The sequence below is a fragment of the Lipophrys pholis genome, assembly GCF_963383615.2.
Source record: "Lipophrys pholis genome assembly, chromosome: 7".
NCBI classification, from domain to species: Eukaryota; Metazoa; Chordata; class Actinopteri; order Blenniiformes; family Blenniidae; genus Lipophrys; species Lipophrys pholis.
The window spans coordinates 15,799,166-15,814,487 of NC_137638.1; the positions used below are offsets into that span (position 1 = coordinate 15,799,166).

The window sequence follows — 15,322 nt, forward strand, 5'->3', positions numbered from 1 at the left end:
TGTGCTTGTCCTGTGTAAGACTGATGACCTGTCCTTTTTCTTTTGAAATGTATTTTCATTGACATCCATATGACGTCCAGACAAGACATCCACACAACGTCCAAGAAAGACGTCTAAAAAACTTTCACTCAGACCCCTCTGAGGACGTCTTCTGGATGTATCGAGACGATGTCTTCTAGATGTGCTTTGGACCTCTTTCTGCTCAGTGGGTGGTTGAGAGAAAATACTGTTTGGTGCTGTTAAATTACAGTTATTTACTGTTATTGTGAAATGACTGATTTAACTGTTAATTTACATGTGAGGGATGAATATTTAACTGTATTTTACAATTATTATAAAATACAGAAGGATACTGTTGGAAATCCCCCGTAAATTTACAGCAATTTCTTACAGTGTGGATGTGTGTTTGATAGAGAGCGGAGTTGAGAGCGAATTATTACTGAAAACAAACGTCTTTGCTTGTCTGTGTTTTCTTTTTTCCTACTGTGTGTTTTTGTTTGTTCCTTTTATCTGTTGTTAGTGTAGTTTAAACTTAGTTTGTTGGTGTTTTGTTGTGTGCTTTTCCGTGTCCCGTTTGATGTGAGGAGTTATTTTCCCAATGCAGAAAAGTTCATCCGGACTGCGAGCACTCTTCGAAAATCGGTCAGCACAGAAGTGCTGGATGAGAAAAAAAATGGTGTGCCAAATGGTGGTGCAGAGCGTTTGTCTCTTTTTGAAAAAATGAAGGCCGGAGTGAGTAACATTGGTCATGGTGAGATTGTGGTAATGGGAGTGTCGTGGTAAAATGATATCTTGGCCTAATACTCATTATATTTGATCATCATAGGCTTCCTACCTTCCTGGCTTTAAGCGAGCAACTCTTGGTTCACTCCCTTTTCCAGCAGGGCCTCATCTGCCTGGGAACCAAGGTCAGTTGTCTGCTATTGCTAAAACTCAACAGTTCAATTGTTCTGCTTCAAACCCCTCCTTCTCCTCCCCGGCGGTTAAGACTCACAGGCGCAACTTGTGAGATGCGCACTCTATCCTGCAGACAGCCGAATGCACTCTGCATGATCCTGTGCCTCGGGGACACCAATAAACTTCTCCTGACAGAAATACCTTGTTCTAACACTTTATTCCAAACAGCACCGACAACAACAGCAAAATATCCACGACAGGAGGAACCTGGAACTGTTGTCCAGATGATGGTGTGGACAGGACAGGAGCAGAACCCCACCCTCAGTCCTCATGTTTCCTCTCTCAGCTGGTGATGGAGGCTGACCTGGTGGATGTGTGGAGGAAAAAAACCCTCCTCTGATGTACAGTTCACATGGGTCAAAGTGGTGGATGTTCAAATCAGCGCAGCCAGGCTGGATAGATTTTATATGTCTGCCTCTTTCATCACTGGTGTTGTAAACTACCACATTGTACCTGTTGCTTTTACACATCACCACTTGGTTTTAGCAGAGCTGGTTTTTTTTCCGGCAATAGAAAATCAGGCTCTTTTTGCCATTTAAGCTTTTAAATGATTTCAATTTTTTGTGATCTTTTTAACTGTTTCTGGAGATACTGGACATCAAAAACATTTTTTTTTCTCTCAGTCAGTGGTGGGAGGTGGGGAAGGGTCGGACCAGAAGTTTCTGCCAGCAGAACACCTCCTTTTCAACAGCCAGGATTCGGAGGGCTGCTGAAGAGTTGGAAGCAGAAATCAGTGGACTACAGAATGTTTCTGATTCTGACGCTGGTTTGCTGCTGTCTAAGCAGCAACAAACTGAAGTCTTTTCTTCAGGAGAGGGCAAAAGGGAGCCTTGGTCCGAGCCAGGCTCAGAACGCTGAGGGACATGGATGCTCCGACCTCCTTCTTCTTCACTCTGGAGAGATCGTCTTCCTTTGCTGAATTTATATCATGAACGCAGCGTTACCAGTGAACGCCATGGTAAGAGTTAACCACACAGCTAAAAAGTTAGCGGCGGTCCGCAGGTGCATGAACTTTAATGTCAAGATAACATCCGGTTAAAGTAAACCGAGTTTGAATCTACAGCGAATGAGTTGAGTTCTTTTAAAACAGACTTCATGTGTAAACTCTGTATCTATTGGAATAAATCCATCTGTCATGTTGAGAGCACAAAAATGAATGTACTCTCTTGAAATAAATTGTGAGAATAGTTTTACTGTAGATTTCTGTTCACACAGCCTCTTAATGAATGAAATCTGGATCCACTCTTTCATAGCTTGAACTAAAAAGAAACAGCACACATAATATTCACCGTCCAGATGATTGCGTCTAACTTAATTTCATCTAATTTCCTTTGACTATCCAATTAAAATATTTCTTTATATATCATCCAACGTCTCCTTTACATTTACTGTCTTATGTAAAGCCGTCTGAATCACACTGATGACAAAACGTACTGTGCAGACACAACTGTCATATTTCTAAATGTGCAGCGATAATAAATGCTGAAAAACTCTCTATTTCACGCCGAAAAAACACAGTATTTTCTTTTCTTAGAAAATAGTCACACTTGAAGATCTCTCACAGTCATCAAGATAATTCACGCAGCGCAAAACGTTGCACCCCGAGGATAGCTGGCTAATACACCCAGTTTTATGCAGACTCGAGAGCAGACGCCTCAGGGGAAAGTTAAAACAAATAAGGGCATCAAAAACTTGCATTACACAAACAATTCAGTTGTGACTTGTGCTCGCAGAACATTCTAATTCCTATGATTTTATGTGTAGAGTTGAGCGACGTCGTCGGCAGCTTATCCTGACCTATATATTCAGCACAATGACAAAACAGAGCAGACAAAAAAAAAAAGTACGAAAGACCATGGCAATGCAGAGTGAAAAAAAAGTGAGAGATAGAAGTCCGTGTACACTGGGAAGAGGAGAAGTGCTGTTGTTGAGCCGCACAAGTGTAGCATGAGGAGCACAGGATGTCATGAAATATGTAGGAAGGAGCAGCTCAGCACCGGAAAACACAAAGCCATTAAAGAAAAGCCTGGAAGACGCAGTCAGCTAGAAATATAAATGTCCATTTCCTTATCGCTCACACACACACACACACACACACACACACACACACACACACACACACACACACACACACACACACACACACACACACACACACACACACACGCACGCACACACGGTCAAAAGCGTGGACTCCTGCGTTCAAACGTCTGCTGGCAAAAAGCTACACCTTAATGTTCCCTGACGGGTACACATGGTTTAACACACTTTTGTGCTCTCAAAGACACAAAGGCACAAGTGTGCATTCATATGAGCACGACACACAAAAGAAGAGACAGGACCTCTTCTCTGGTTCTCCTCCACTCGCTCTGCTACCTGATGGCATTTAATAAATCATTGATTGGATACATGCAGGAGACCAATGACACTGTTACTTTGACATGCAGAGAGTGTTTTCCGTCTCTTTTTTTTCAGGGTCAATCTGCACCGTTGATGCATTGGGAAAGTTCCTCTGAAGGCAGTCTGGGGTGCTGCTCAGGGCTGTGTTCACTCCTTTCGCTTTAAACTCACTTCAACTCAACAAGCTGCTGCTGCTGCTGCTGCTTTGACAGATTTGGTGCATTATTGGATAATTAATAACAGAATATATTATTGTCCACCCATAGTTCTTTATTACTGCACATATTATAGACACCATTCCTCTTTAAGACATGCGCTCCATATTTATGAAGAAAAATTTTGGCAGATCTGCAATATTTTACTTTTACCTTCCTGGCGGAGTCTGCAGCTCAGGGCAAGAGAAGCTGAGGAACCACACAGGATCTAGTTTTTAGTGAAAACTGAAAGATTCCAGCTTTTACTTTTCTTGGATCTGATAAAGAGGTTCCATCTCTAATCTAGAAAGAGATCAGTGGAAGGAGATAGATTCTGTGTTTTTCCTGGTGGTTTCAGCATGAGTTACTTGTATTTAATCAGGATACTTGTATATCAAGTCACTGCATACAATCCCAGGTTTCAAGTTTCATGAAAACTACAATCTGAAGTTTGTGTTGTCCTCTACATGAGCCAGGCAAAACGCTTAGAAAACCTTTCAGTCCGAGTACAGAGCTGCAGTTGTACCAACACAGAAGGCTCGTGAAACATATCCAGTAGCCACACCTTCATCTGTCTACTCGTATAATGACGGGAAATATGATATTCACTTACAGAGGCTCCTGGACACCTCTCCTCATGAACAGGAACTTCATTGAAAAAGTAATGACCTGAAATTTTTTGCAGCGTGTTGTATTGACTCAATAACTGATAAACACATTTCAATGTGAGTGTTTCAGTCGTTTTGACATTATAGATGGCCGCGTATAAGGATCTCTCTCAAGTTTGCTTTATTTCCGCTCTTGCATTCGGTTAAAAACTCATTATTAATATTTTGATGAGTTTTTGGCTCAAAAGAACAGTTTAAAGTCCATCTGAATCCATCATTAAATCCTTCATTTTCAATTGGCCCCAGTCTTTGGTTGACACTGAAATCACTTCCTTGCTGACTGCGCCGCACTGACTTTTCTCCTGTCTTTAAAGCAGACCTGATTTCCTGGGTGGAAACAATACATTGCATAATATTGTCTCAATAGGCAACAAGAGAGAGAGCAGACCAGCATAAATCTGCATCTCTCTTCATCATTCACTCGCAATTGTCTTATGAGGTATTGCAATCAATGAGACTAACAATAAACTTGAGATTATTGTTCTTGTCACCATTAAATCACAGCCACCACACCCATAATGCCTCATCATTGATCAAACTTCACAATAACTTCTCTCCTTGCTAAGCCCACCATGTTCACCAGAAACATGCACATCACTATTGGATAATTCCCATTTTTTTCTCCATCTTTAGTCCAAAAAACAACATGAAGGAAATGAGCAGCGACCTCTTAATCTCAGCAGCATGGAAACTAGAATTGATCTTCCTGCATAGAAATGACTGTGTGACATGAATGAGGGAAAAAACATAAAAAAAACAAACAATGCAGGGTTGTTAGAGCTTCATCATCGAGGATAATGATGTCTTCACAATAATGGAAGTGAATGTATCGCCTGCGTCCATGTGGTTTTTGCAGGAATCCCAATATCTGAGTGGATTAAGGCTGGGGTTCTATACCTGAATGCTGCAGGAGATCTCGGAGTCGTCCAGTAACCGGATCGTGCAGAGGATCTCCTGGTCCAAGGAGCGGATGCTGGGGCTGCGGAACCGGAGCATTTTCATCCTCCTGTCGGTTCAGTTTCAGCTCCTCATGTCAGCGGTTCCACGGCCGGAGCAGACGCGCAGAACGTATGCAAAACGCACGGAGGACGCGCGCGTACGCCCGCATGCATGTACGTGTGGCTCAGTCGGGGGGGTGGGGGTGGGGGGGCCTGGTCACCGTTCGAGACGTCCTTGGAGGACAATGAATGGGTGAATGGAGAGGTGGACGGATGGATAGATGGAGGAGAGAATGGATGGATGCGACAGAGCGGGAGAGAGGAGAGCTTGCTTCCGTCTCCTGCCTACTGATGGATCTACAGGAGGAAGGCTTCTCTCTCTCTCTCTCTCTCTCTCTCTCTCTCTCTCTCTCTCTCTCTCTCTCTCTCTCTTATTGTTTCAGCACAAATAATTGTATTACTCACAGCCTGGATAATATTGGTAAAAGTGAATTATTTAAATAGTCTGCACCTTTGGTAATAACTTTAAGTTACTGCATTCTATTTTTGTCAGATTTATTTTATGTTATTGTCAACGAGTTTATATTGTTATGGAATTATTTGTGATCCCTCCAAGAGTAGTCTTTCCCAGGTTACTGGTGAAAATGATTTGCCTGAAGTTTGCAAATTAATTCCCCAATATTTAGCCCAAAATAAAATAAATAAATAAAATAACTGGCTTTTCATAGTCTCAGTCGTATTGAGATGACTTATAATTTTGCGTCGTGGAGTCGCATCGTATAATTTAGTTGTTACAGAACTCGGCCCCTTTAATTGTGCGCGTGGCTGACGTTGTCCTACGTCATCGCGTATAGAGGGAAAACAACAGTCCAAGAAGTGTTAGAAGAGGGAAACGACGTCCTATCTAACATACATGTGAGTCACAGTGAGGCTGAACCGGCAGCGCGGCTTCAGTCCTGGGTTCAGTTGGATTCTCCTGGTTTTGTCGCAGCTGTTCTCGAGTCTCTGATAACATTCGCGTGGTGCGCGTCCCGGAAGCTGCTCCGCTTCATTTAGTACACCGTGTTTCACGATCAACCAGTGGTGCACTTTTATTAGTCAACTTAGTAACTGTAATGAGCTCGCTATTTAAAGTAAGAGGACTCAGTGGATATACCTACTCCACACAGCTACTGATTATATTCGACAGCCATGTGCTGTTATTTATACTAAAGGAAAGTGAGGACAATTTATCTTAGAAATAACCAGATACACTGTAATATTTGTTTCCACTGCCATACATATATTGCATAAGAGCTGTGTATAGTTTGTAGTGCCAGTAGTTTATTACTTAGATGTTTGTTTTCCTTTTATTTATTAATTTTTTTTTACAACGAACTGGTAAATCCATTAGAAAATGGTCTTCCAACCTTCTCTGTTGTCTCTTATAATAAAATATTTATTAGGGCTCACATGAAACCTTTTTATATTTTAAGTACATTCTGAATATTTACTTTGAAGTAAACATTTAAAACTATATGACCACAGAACATCTTCACATTCTAGCTTCCACAGATTTCCTTTTTTTTTTTTTTTCTTCATGCATCCATCCATCTTCTGTACCACTTCATCCTGTGCATGGTCGCGGGGAGCTGAAGCCAATCCCAGCTCACTATAGGCGAGAGCAGGATACACCCTGGACAGGCCGCCAGTCCATCATAAAGCAAACACCAAGACAGACAACCACACATTTACACCTCGGGGCAGTTTAGAGACACAAATTCACCTCACGTGTTTTTGGACTGTGGGAAGAGGAACATCCATACTCCACTCAGAAAGGTCCAACCAGTGACTGAACCGGTGACATTCTCACTATGGACACTAACCACTGCACTGCCCCAATATTTTGTAAACACATTTATCCTTCTTTATTTTTCCACAGGGCTTGCGTGTAAATGTATATGCGAGATGATCTACATCATAATGGGAGTCTCAGGCACCGGAAAGTAAGTATGATTATCATATTATGTTTATTCAAGGAAGTGCTTCACGTTAACACGCAGTGATTGATGCACAAGAAGAAAACAAAAAAAGGTTTACTTGAATTGCTTCGGATTTGTTTTCCCAACAAAATCTGTTATTTGATTACTGTTGTTCCATGGCACTCTTCAACATGTCATGAGAACTCATTGGTTGAATGAACTCTGACGGGCTGAGTGAGGACACCACAGGCTTGTGAGCTGAAGTTTTGACATCTTCTCATGTTGCTAAATGTCATGCATAAGACCACCACGCCCCCCAAAAAAAGAATAAAACAGAACGTACAGATCTAAAAACAATGTTTTACAACAAAGTAACACAAACATGTTATTTACTCTGTATATTACTTTTATTTTATTCATTGAAATGGCAAATATCCTCATTATTAATCTGAAATAAAAGAAAGAACTGAAATGCGTTGCAAAGCTCCTCACTGACTCTGGTGACAGATACATTTAATGACAGTTCGGCTGCTTTCAGTTTATTAATCTTTAATGTCCTATCACACAACCTGGTATCGGTTACATCTTCACTGGGGGAGACGGTGAGCTGACTGCGGCCCAGTTGTGTAATGAATGTAATGTAACCCCCTGAATCCTGCTGGGCAGCAAAAAAAAACGCTGCTTCAATTTCCTGAAATCCAAGACGGCGGCTTCAGATCCATTTGTTTATCCATCTTCTATATCAGCTTTATCCAGACCAGATCATATGAGGCTAAAGGCAGGATACGCCACAGACAGTGCAGCGGTCCATTACAGGACGAGCCTTGAATCGTTTACTTAATGTCATTTTACACAAAAAGCCCATATTTAGTAGCTTTCTCATTTCTTCACGCTTCTTCCAAACTGTGCCGACACCCACTGAACATGTGACGCATGAAATAATTGCGCTATACGTTGAAATAAGTGAGGCTTAAGTATTTTGGGGCGAATTTATGAAAATTAGGCCAAACTACAACCTTAAATTCCCCATAACCAAAGCAGTATGGCGGAGCGCAACAGCATTCGTGTGATTAAGTATAGCTTTTGGAATGTGGAGTCATGGTTAGTATTAATACAAATATTTGATCGAGTACACAGTGATATGTTAAAAACACAAGTCTAGTGAGTCATAATATAATTATATTTACAATTAAGAATTTAAATGATTAGTTTTTAGCCAATCAGTGACAACCCTGCCATCAGCAGGTACCTAACGTTTCTGTTGTGTTTTCTCTGTTTGGTAGTGTTTTTTGAATTTGGTAGTGTTTTTTGAATTTGGTAGTGTTTTCTCTATATTGTCGTGGTGGGTTTTTATTTTGATTTGGTAGTGTTTTCTGAAGTTTGTAGTGTTTTGCACTCCCAGGCCACCGTACAAATTGGCCTTTTTAAAATCACAAAATGATTTTCAGAATTGTTTAAATCAGTTAATTCACTGAAGGGTTAAACATCGATCATTTTTATGATTGTTCAACTGTTTTCACAGCAGTTTTATATTTTTGTCAAATAATGATACTTTATCATTTATGTCTGTCTGTCTTCTATTTGTGTGCAGGAGCACTTTAGGGAAATCTCTATCAGAAAAGGTAAATAGCCCTCTTAACACACACACACACACACACACACACACACACACACACACACACACACACACACACACACACACACACACACACACACACACACACACACACACACACACACACACACACACACACACACCTCCATGGTGTCTGAATGTCTCATGTCTGTGTGTGTTCTCCCCAGCTGGGCTGGCCCCTGCATGAAGGGGACGACTTCCACCCTCAGGAGAACATTGAGAAGATGGCTCGTGGCGAGCCGCTCACAGACCAGGTCAGCCCAGTTGTTAGTACCTCTGTGTGTCTTCACGTCTTCATATCTTCAGGTGGAGCAGCTCTGGTTCCATGGATGTGTTGTCCATGTTGTAAAGTGCCGAGTATGACGTGCAGAGTTGAGACCAGTATTCAATGACAATATTCTCAAGAACCAAACAGAGGATATAGAAACAAAAGTTGGTGTTACAGTCCGAAAAGGGGAAATATGTGTTGATCTTTATTTCAATCGACAACTACCAGAATATGAAACATGTATAGGCATCTTTTTTCCTATTTTCTTTTTCTGAAGAGAGTCTATTGAAGTGAATAAGCCAAACCCTGCTCTTTATTTATTGTAATACCACTTTGATCCATAAGGCAGTGTATTGAGTCACTCTACCAACAGAGTCTTTTTTTTCTGTAAGCCAGTGACACTAATTTAAAGAATGTTTTGAATGCATACATACTTTACACATGAAAGTAATATGAGTGACAGGATGTATATTCTCAAATACAAGCCCAATACATCTAGTAAGTCTTATTTCGGGTACTTTTGGGGAAGTATTACACACAAACACGTTGTAGGACAGCAGTATTATTTGTATTTAACAACAATCTAGTGATAAGCATGTGGGGTTTAATAGGTTTTCAAGCTGGAAAGAGAGAGAACGTGTGACTTTGATAGATTTTTTTGCACTCCTCAAATCTGTATTAGAAAACAAGCGTGTTTATTTATGCTGACTATTCATTCAGTCTTGAAATGTCCTTCACCAGCACGCTTGACATTGTGAGCCAGTATTTCAATGCGTGAGTTCAGAATAGAAATCGTGTATTTGGAGGATGTGATGTGATTATTTGTGACGGTTCAGGTCGAGGCTGCGGGGCTCAGGAGTGTATGCCAGTGTGTGTCTCCACGTAGATAGAAAGGCAACAAGTCGCTGGAGGACGCAACAGACCGAACACACCAACCCGAGCTTTTCAATAGCGGCTCACAACCCTAGATTTCAGTTGAGTAATTTATTATCTGCTTGTTCAATATTTATGTTTTCCCTGTCTGTGTGGACTTTTAGAATGAAGGAAGATGTCCAAACAACTGGCTGGCTGGGTGCCAGGGTGGAGCATATGAGCCCACAGGCAGCGCAGCTCCTGCCTTGTTTGTCAGCAGTGTGCTGGTGGCGGTGTTTGGTGGCGGATGATAACCTCCTACTCAGAGGTCTACTTTGAACAGCGAGGAGACTCGCCCAGGGACGTGCTCTGTCCCAACACTCTGGCATATTATAAAATAGTCAACATTTGACAATTTGATAGGGGAAAAAAACAAAAAACAACAAACCCCTGATGAAGTGAAGTAGAAATGTAAACACAGGATTACCGTCTGACTGTGTCAGAAATGCATCTTCTCATGCCAGCGTTGGAGCTGGCAGGCTGAGGTTGACGTCAGCAAACAGAACATGAGAGCGCTCTGAAGCTGGGATATAAGAGACTGCGATTCCTCTGGGGGAAACAAAAATGACTCCAGTTTCTGAACTGTGTGTAGCCGAGATCAGACTGATTCTGTTGGTGATTGTAGAATAATCAGTGGTGACGTTGTGATGGCTGACACCGATAGACTGCGTCCATTCTGGTCAGTCTGCAAGTCTAACACACACACACACACACACACACACACACACACACACACACACACACACACACACACACACACACACACACACACACACACACACACACACACACACACACACACACACACACACACACACACACACACACACACACACACACACACACACACACACACACACCAGACTTTACTGAACAGAGATGCCTTTTGCATTATGGGAGTGAGCCAGTGTGCCTCAACAAATTCAGGCAACCTGCAAACAGACAAACATGTTGCTGTGAGCTTTTCTTCAGATTTGTGTTGTTATTGGGTTTGTTCACGATGTGTGTGTGTGCGTGCGTGCGTGCGTGCGTGCGTGTGTGTGTGTGTAAAGCAGACAATATGACCAGGTTGTAACGGTTGCTAAACGAATTGAATAAAACTGAAACTCATGGAATTGAAGTGACAGAGCTAAACTGCATTACCACAGTACTTAATGACTAGCACAAAGCATACATGTGAAAATCATTTCATCTCTACATTATTCAGCCTAAAAATAATAGAAAATATCTCCATTTTTGATATTGAGAATTTCGTGTCTTCAAAGAATCCATGCTCATTTAAATTTTGAAGGCACATCTAAAAAAAAAAAAGTAACACTGACACTGCACTACAGCTATAATTCTAAATATTTTATTTTTACTTTTCATATTTAAGATATCTTTAGGATCTGATTCCTTTGCCTATTTTATCAAATGTCAAAATCACTTTGTGATGCTTTTAAACGTAATTTAAAAAGAATTATAATTATTTAATTACTCATTTTTGACTCTGCTTTGCCATGTTATGTTTGTTTTGTGTTTTCATTTATTTTTGTTGTTATTGTTTTTAATAATCTCATTAGTGCCCACATGTCCCAAATCAACTTTCTATCAAATTTCAAATCAAATCAAAAACCATAAATCTCCCAGAGAGCGCTGGTATCTCAAAAAGTAGGATTTAATTCAAACAGGGCAACTTAAATATAGCTTAGATTTATTACACATACAGTGGATTATCACAAGGCTTTTTTGTTTTATTTTTTATATTTGTAGTTTAGAGATATTGAGAATTTACGATATTTAATCTCAATATTCAGATGTTTTTTGTATTTTTATTTTTTTTTAATTACCGGCCAAAATGATCACAATCCATTTTTTCTACAATTACCTTTGGAATTATATTCAAATCTTTAAAGATGTAACAGCACATGTGATTGGGGTCACATGTACGACTGCAGCATATCGACACTTCTGAACCCAAACGTGAAGCGGAGCCTCAAAACGCATCAAACCCCTAAGCCAAGCATATAATACGATTTATTTGACTTCTTTGAGTTCGACTTACCCTTTGAAGGAGACTTTAATATGCATTATTTTTCAAGCAAAGCTCCCACATCCTGTGCCCTTTTTTTTCGGTTGGGGGGGGGTAAAGCAGTCGAGAGAAGAGCCAATAGGGAGTGACGTGCAGTTAAGGTCAGTGGGTGATGCAGGCTGGAGACGGTGCAGTTCAGTTAAATCTTTAACCCCAAGAACACTAGACTGCATCCTGAGGATTTCTTGAAAAGGTTAGAAGCCGCTTCATTTATTGATATTAAATCTAATTTTAAACCAGTTTTTTTCAAATAGTCAACACAAATAACCGTCATGTGGCGTGTTTAAGGAGTGAAAGATGCAAACAAAACACACTGAGTTCCTGTGTTGTTTCTCTCCTCAGGACAGGCTTCCTTGGCTTCTCCAACTCCATGAAGTGATTCAGAGGTGAGAGTTAATCAAGGTTTTACATGAGGACCCTCGCGTGGAGCTGTGGAGCTCTCATTTACAGTTTACAGATGTACCTGGACCCTTACTGTTAAATAAAATAAGGCTTCACACAAAAACACAATTGGCTTCTTGACCTTAAAAGGCATTACTCCTATGCCTCAGGATCAACAGAGTAATGTCTCCACAACTGAAGTAACACACAAACACACACACACGCACGCACGCACGCACGCACACACACACACACACACACCTTCAGAAAATTCCAAGTAATTTTTTAATGATAGGCAGGAGGAGATGATGGGTTTAGGGAGCAGCGAGGTGAGAATACGCAGCCGTGAAATTGTCGCAAACGATCAAAGATATCAAAGGCGGTTTTGAAAATTGAGATGAAAACCAGAGAGCGAGGGAAGGGAGTTTGGGAGAGTAAAGACGAGATTAAGTGAGAGTGAGGAAGAGGTGAGGGGAAAAGTGTGCCACCCCTTTTTTTCCTAAAACGACTGTGGCACCATCAAAGACATCTTGTCCTCAACAACTTCCTCTCTCCGTCACGCTTTTCTTCTCTCTCTGCTAATCCTTGTGTCGCTCACTTTCTCCGATGTCTCTTCTTCTATTTTGCAGTTTGCGACAAATGTTTATTTTGAGGTTTTTATTCCCACTATTTTAACTTTTTTTTTTTTAACTCATGCATTAGAGGAAACAGTTCCGCTCCTGTGCCACTTTCCAGTTGCCTTAAGGCTCGTAAATCACAGCTCTTTTCAGAGTGGAAGTGATAAAGCCCGCACGCCCACACCTGGCTCAAATGTTAGCATTAACGCTGTTTTAATATCGTTTTTATAGAATTTTTCCCACCATTTCAATGGCTTCTACTTACTGGAGTTTCAAGTTGAAATGCAGCTTAACAGCGTTACTTGATGCGTCCACATTCTCCCTTGACCTGCATTACTGTGATGAACTGGATCGCAGCAACCTGGTGTTTTACCATAGAGGCGACCTCATTCCGAGCGAGGGATTGTGAACACCGGAGGCGGCGGGATTATCCTCATTCGTTCTCATGTGTTTTGTCCTCCGTCGCAGAGAAAGGTGCTCGGGCGCCGATGCTCTCGTGGTGTGCTCCGCTCTGAAGCGTCACTACAGGCAGATCCTCCTCAGTGGCTCCAGAGCTCTCACACCCTCCTCCGGCTCAGACCAAGAGCTCCTTCCTCCCGGGTTCCCAGACGTCGTTTTTCTCTTCCTGCACGGCAGCTACGATCTCATTCATCAGAGGATGGTGGCCCGGAGGCGACACTACATGAGGGCGGAGCTCCTGCGCTCTCAGTTTGACGTTTTAGAGCCTCCTTTGGATGAGGAGAAGGTGCTGCCGCTGGACATCAGCAGGAGCATCACTGATATGGTCCTCCAAGTTGAAAAGCACTTCATCAGCTGCATGCCGCCGACAGTGGTGTCATAACTGCGCCAGCGAACCAAGAGGAGTCCATTCAGGGTACAGCTCCACTACTTCTGGCGAATAAGAATGAATAATCAGCATTATTACTCCTCCATTCTTGTGATAGTTTGGACTATAAAATGGTGCGGTGGGTCCATCTTGCAGCTTACGTCTTTCCGTCAATGAGACCTTGGCAGAAAGGAATTCAGTTTTTACTCTTAATGTTTTGGAGAAAATTCAACAGATTGCTTTTGATGTCTGATGCAAATGTCCCGAACGAGCTCTAACCATGTTTGTGATCGACTGACCATGATTTGTAGCAGCATTATTAGACCAACATCTTGAGCCTTCACAGACCTTAAGTTTACCGTCCAATAGCTGAAACTAATGACGACAACATCACCCTGAGCTGTGCTTTCTTTTAACTCCGACTATTATTTAGCGTGATGAGGAGAGGACACCATTGCTCCTGCAGCTCTTCCATCTTGTCGCGGTCCAAGGTCAACACCTCATCTGCCTCATGCTTGTGTCATTGTGAAGATTAGAAGTGAACCGCAGTTTCCGTTGTGGAACAAAAGCGAAGCGAGGGCTGTGCAGTAGTGGGAGTTTGAGTTTGATGTGCTCATTAGTGCTTCAGCAGAGAGTGAAGCAACAAATCTGTGTGATTGATCCTCTGTGTGCATGTGATTCTGAAAATAGCTACTTAGCCGCAAACATCCGAAAACACAGTTTATCCAAACGCCGTGCCAGTAAATTCTGCAGTCTGTCTGAAGTAGCGTCTGAAGTGGTTGGTATTCATTGAAAGTGAAAATAATGAAGGATTGATATTTATACAAGGATTGTATCAAATTGCATTGATCTGCTATTAAATGGTCATTTGAAATGCATAATTATAGGTTAATATCAGCTGCTACTGTGAAAAGGCTGTGTCATTCCAGATACTTATTTTAGCCTATGTAATAATTAAAGTGTGGATGACAGCTCTGTGAACCGGGTCATTCCAATTGCTACATTTTGCATTTAGATTTTTTTTTTTTCTTTTAATGCAAATGGTTTTGAAAAGTTGTCAAATTCCGTTATTAACTGTTCTGTGATTTAATTATTTTTTAATTCACGCATTTGAACTCGATCTTGAGTTGTGCGGCCAATTCTTCAAAATGTCCATTTGAACCAGAAATAAATTGAGTTTGAAAGCTTTCAAGAGTGATTTGATTCAGTAGCTGCTGCACATAGTTTGCAGGATGGAGTGCTCCAATGAAAGAAATATGGAACCATGTTTGAAATGATTTGTGTTTTGATGCATATGCGTGACGTTATTTATTTAGTCGGGAACAGTTTAATTCAATCTGTCATACATTTTTTAATGCACATATCAGAAGCAGTAACTAATTATTACTGCTCGGTCTTCACGATAAAAAATGAAATGATTAACAGATATTAGAGTTTACAGCTCTTATCATACATGTCAGATGACATCAAAGCCTTGTGACCCCACTTGTCAG

At 41.3% G+C, this 15,322-nt stretch overlaps 2 protein-coding genes across 3 annotated transcripts in view; one reads left to right on the forward strand and one right to left on the reverse strand.

The window, feature by feature from the left end:
- Window positions 1–5,516, reverse strand: part of frmd3 (FERM domain containing 3) — a gene marked incomplete at its 3' end in the record, with an annotated part of 61,183 nt that extends 55,667 nt beyond the window's left edge. Inside the window, exon 1 of the mRNA XM_080466548.1 lies at window positions 5,117–5,516. Coding sequence (XP_080322674.1) covers window positions 5,117–5,221 — 105 coding nt within the window. The 5' untranslated portion in view covers window positions 5,222–5,516. The remainder of the gene's footprint in view (window positions 1–5,116) is intronic.
- A 464-nt stretch (window positions 5,517–5,980) lies between these two features.
- Window positions 5,981–15,017, forward strand: LOC308111750 (putative gluconokinase). 2 transcript variants are annotated; one of them, XM_080466762.1, is made up of 6 exons: window positions 5,981–6,072; window positions 7,079–7,142; window positions 8,710–8,740; window positions 8,922–9,008; window positions 12,348–12,391; window positions 13,472–15,017. In XM_080466762.1, exons 2-6 carry the CDS (start codon window positions 7,105–7,107, stop codon window positions 13,842–13,844), a joined length of 573 nt encoding a protein of 190 aa, XP_080322888.1. In that variant the 5' UTR covers window positions 5,981–6,072; window positions 7,079–7,104; the 3' UTR covers window positions 13,845–15,017. The 2 variants fall into 2 exon arrangements, with proteins under 2 accessions (XP_080322888.1, XP_080322889.1); XM_080466763.1 differs by having other exon boundaries at window positions 6,006–6,975.
- Window positions 15,018–15,322: the final 305 nt, after the last annotated feature.

Coding starts and splice junctions, on each gene's coding strand:
- LOC308111750 (XM_080466762.1), top strand. CDS start 7,105: ATGATCTACATCATAATGGGAGTCTCAGGCACCGGAAA. Junction 7,143..8,709: donor GGAGTCTCAGGCACCGGAAA/GTAAGTATGATT, acceptor ATTTGTGTGCAG/GAGCACTTTAGGGAAATCTC. Junction 12,392..13,471: donor CTCCATGAAGTGATTCAGAG/GTGAGAGTTAAT, acceptor CCTCCGTCGCAG/AGAAAGGTGCTCGGGCGCCG.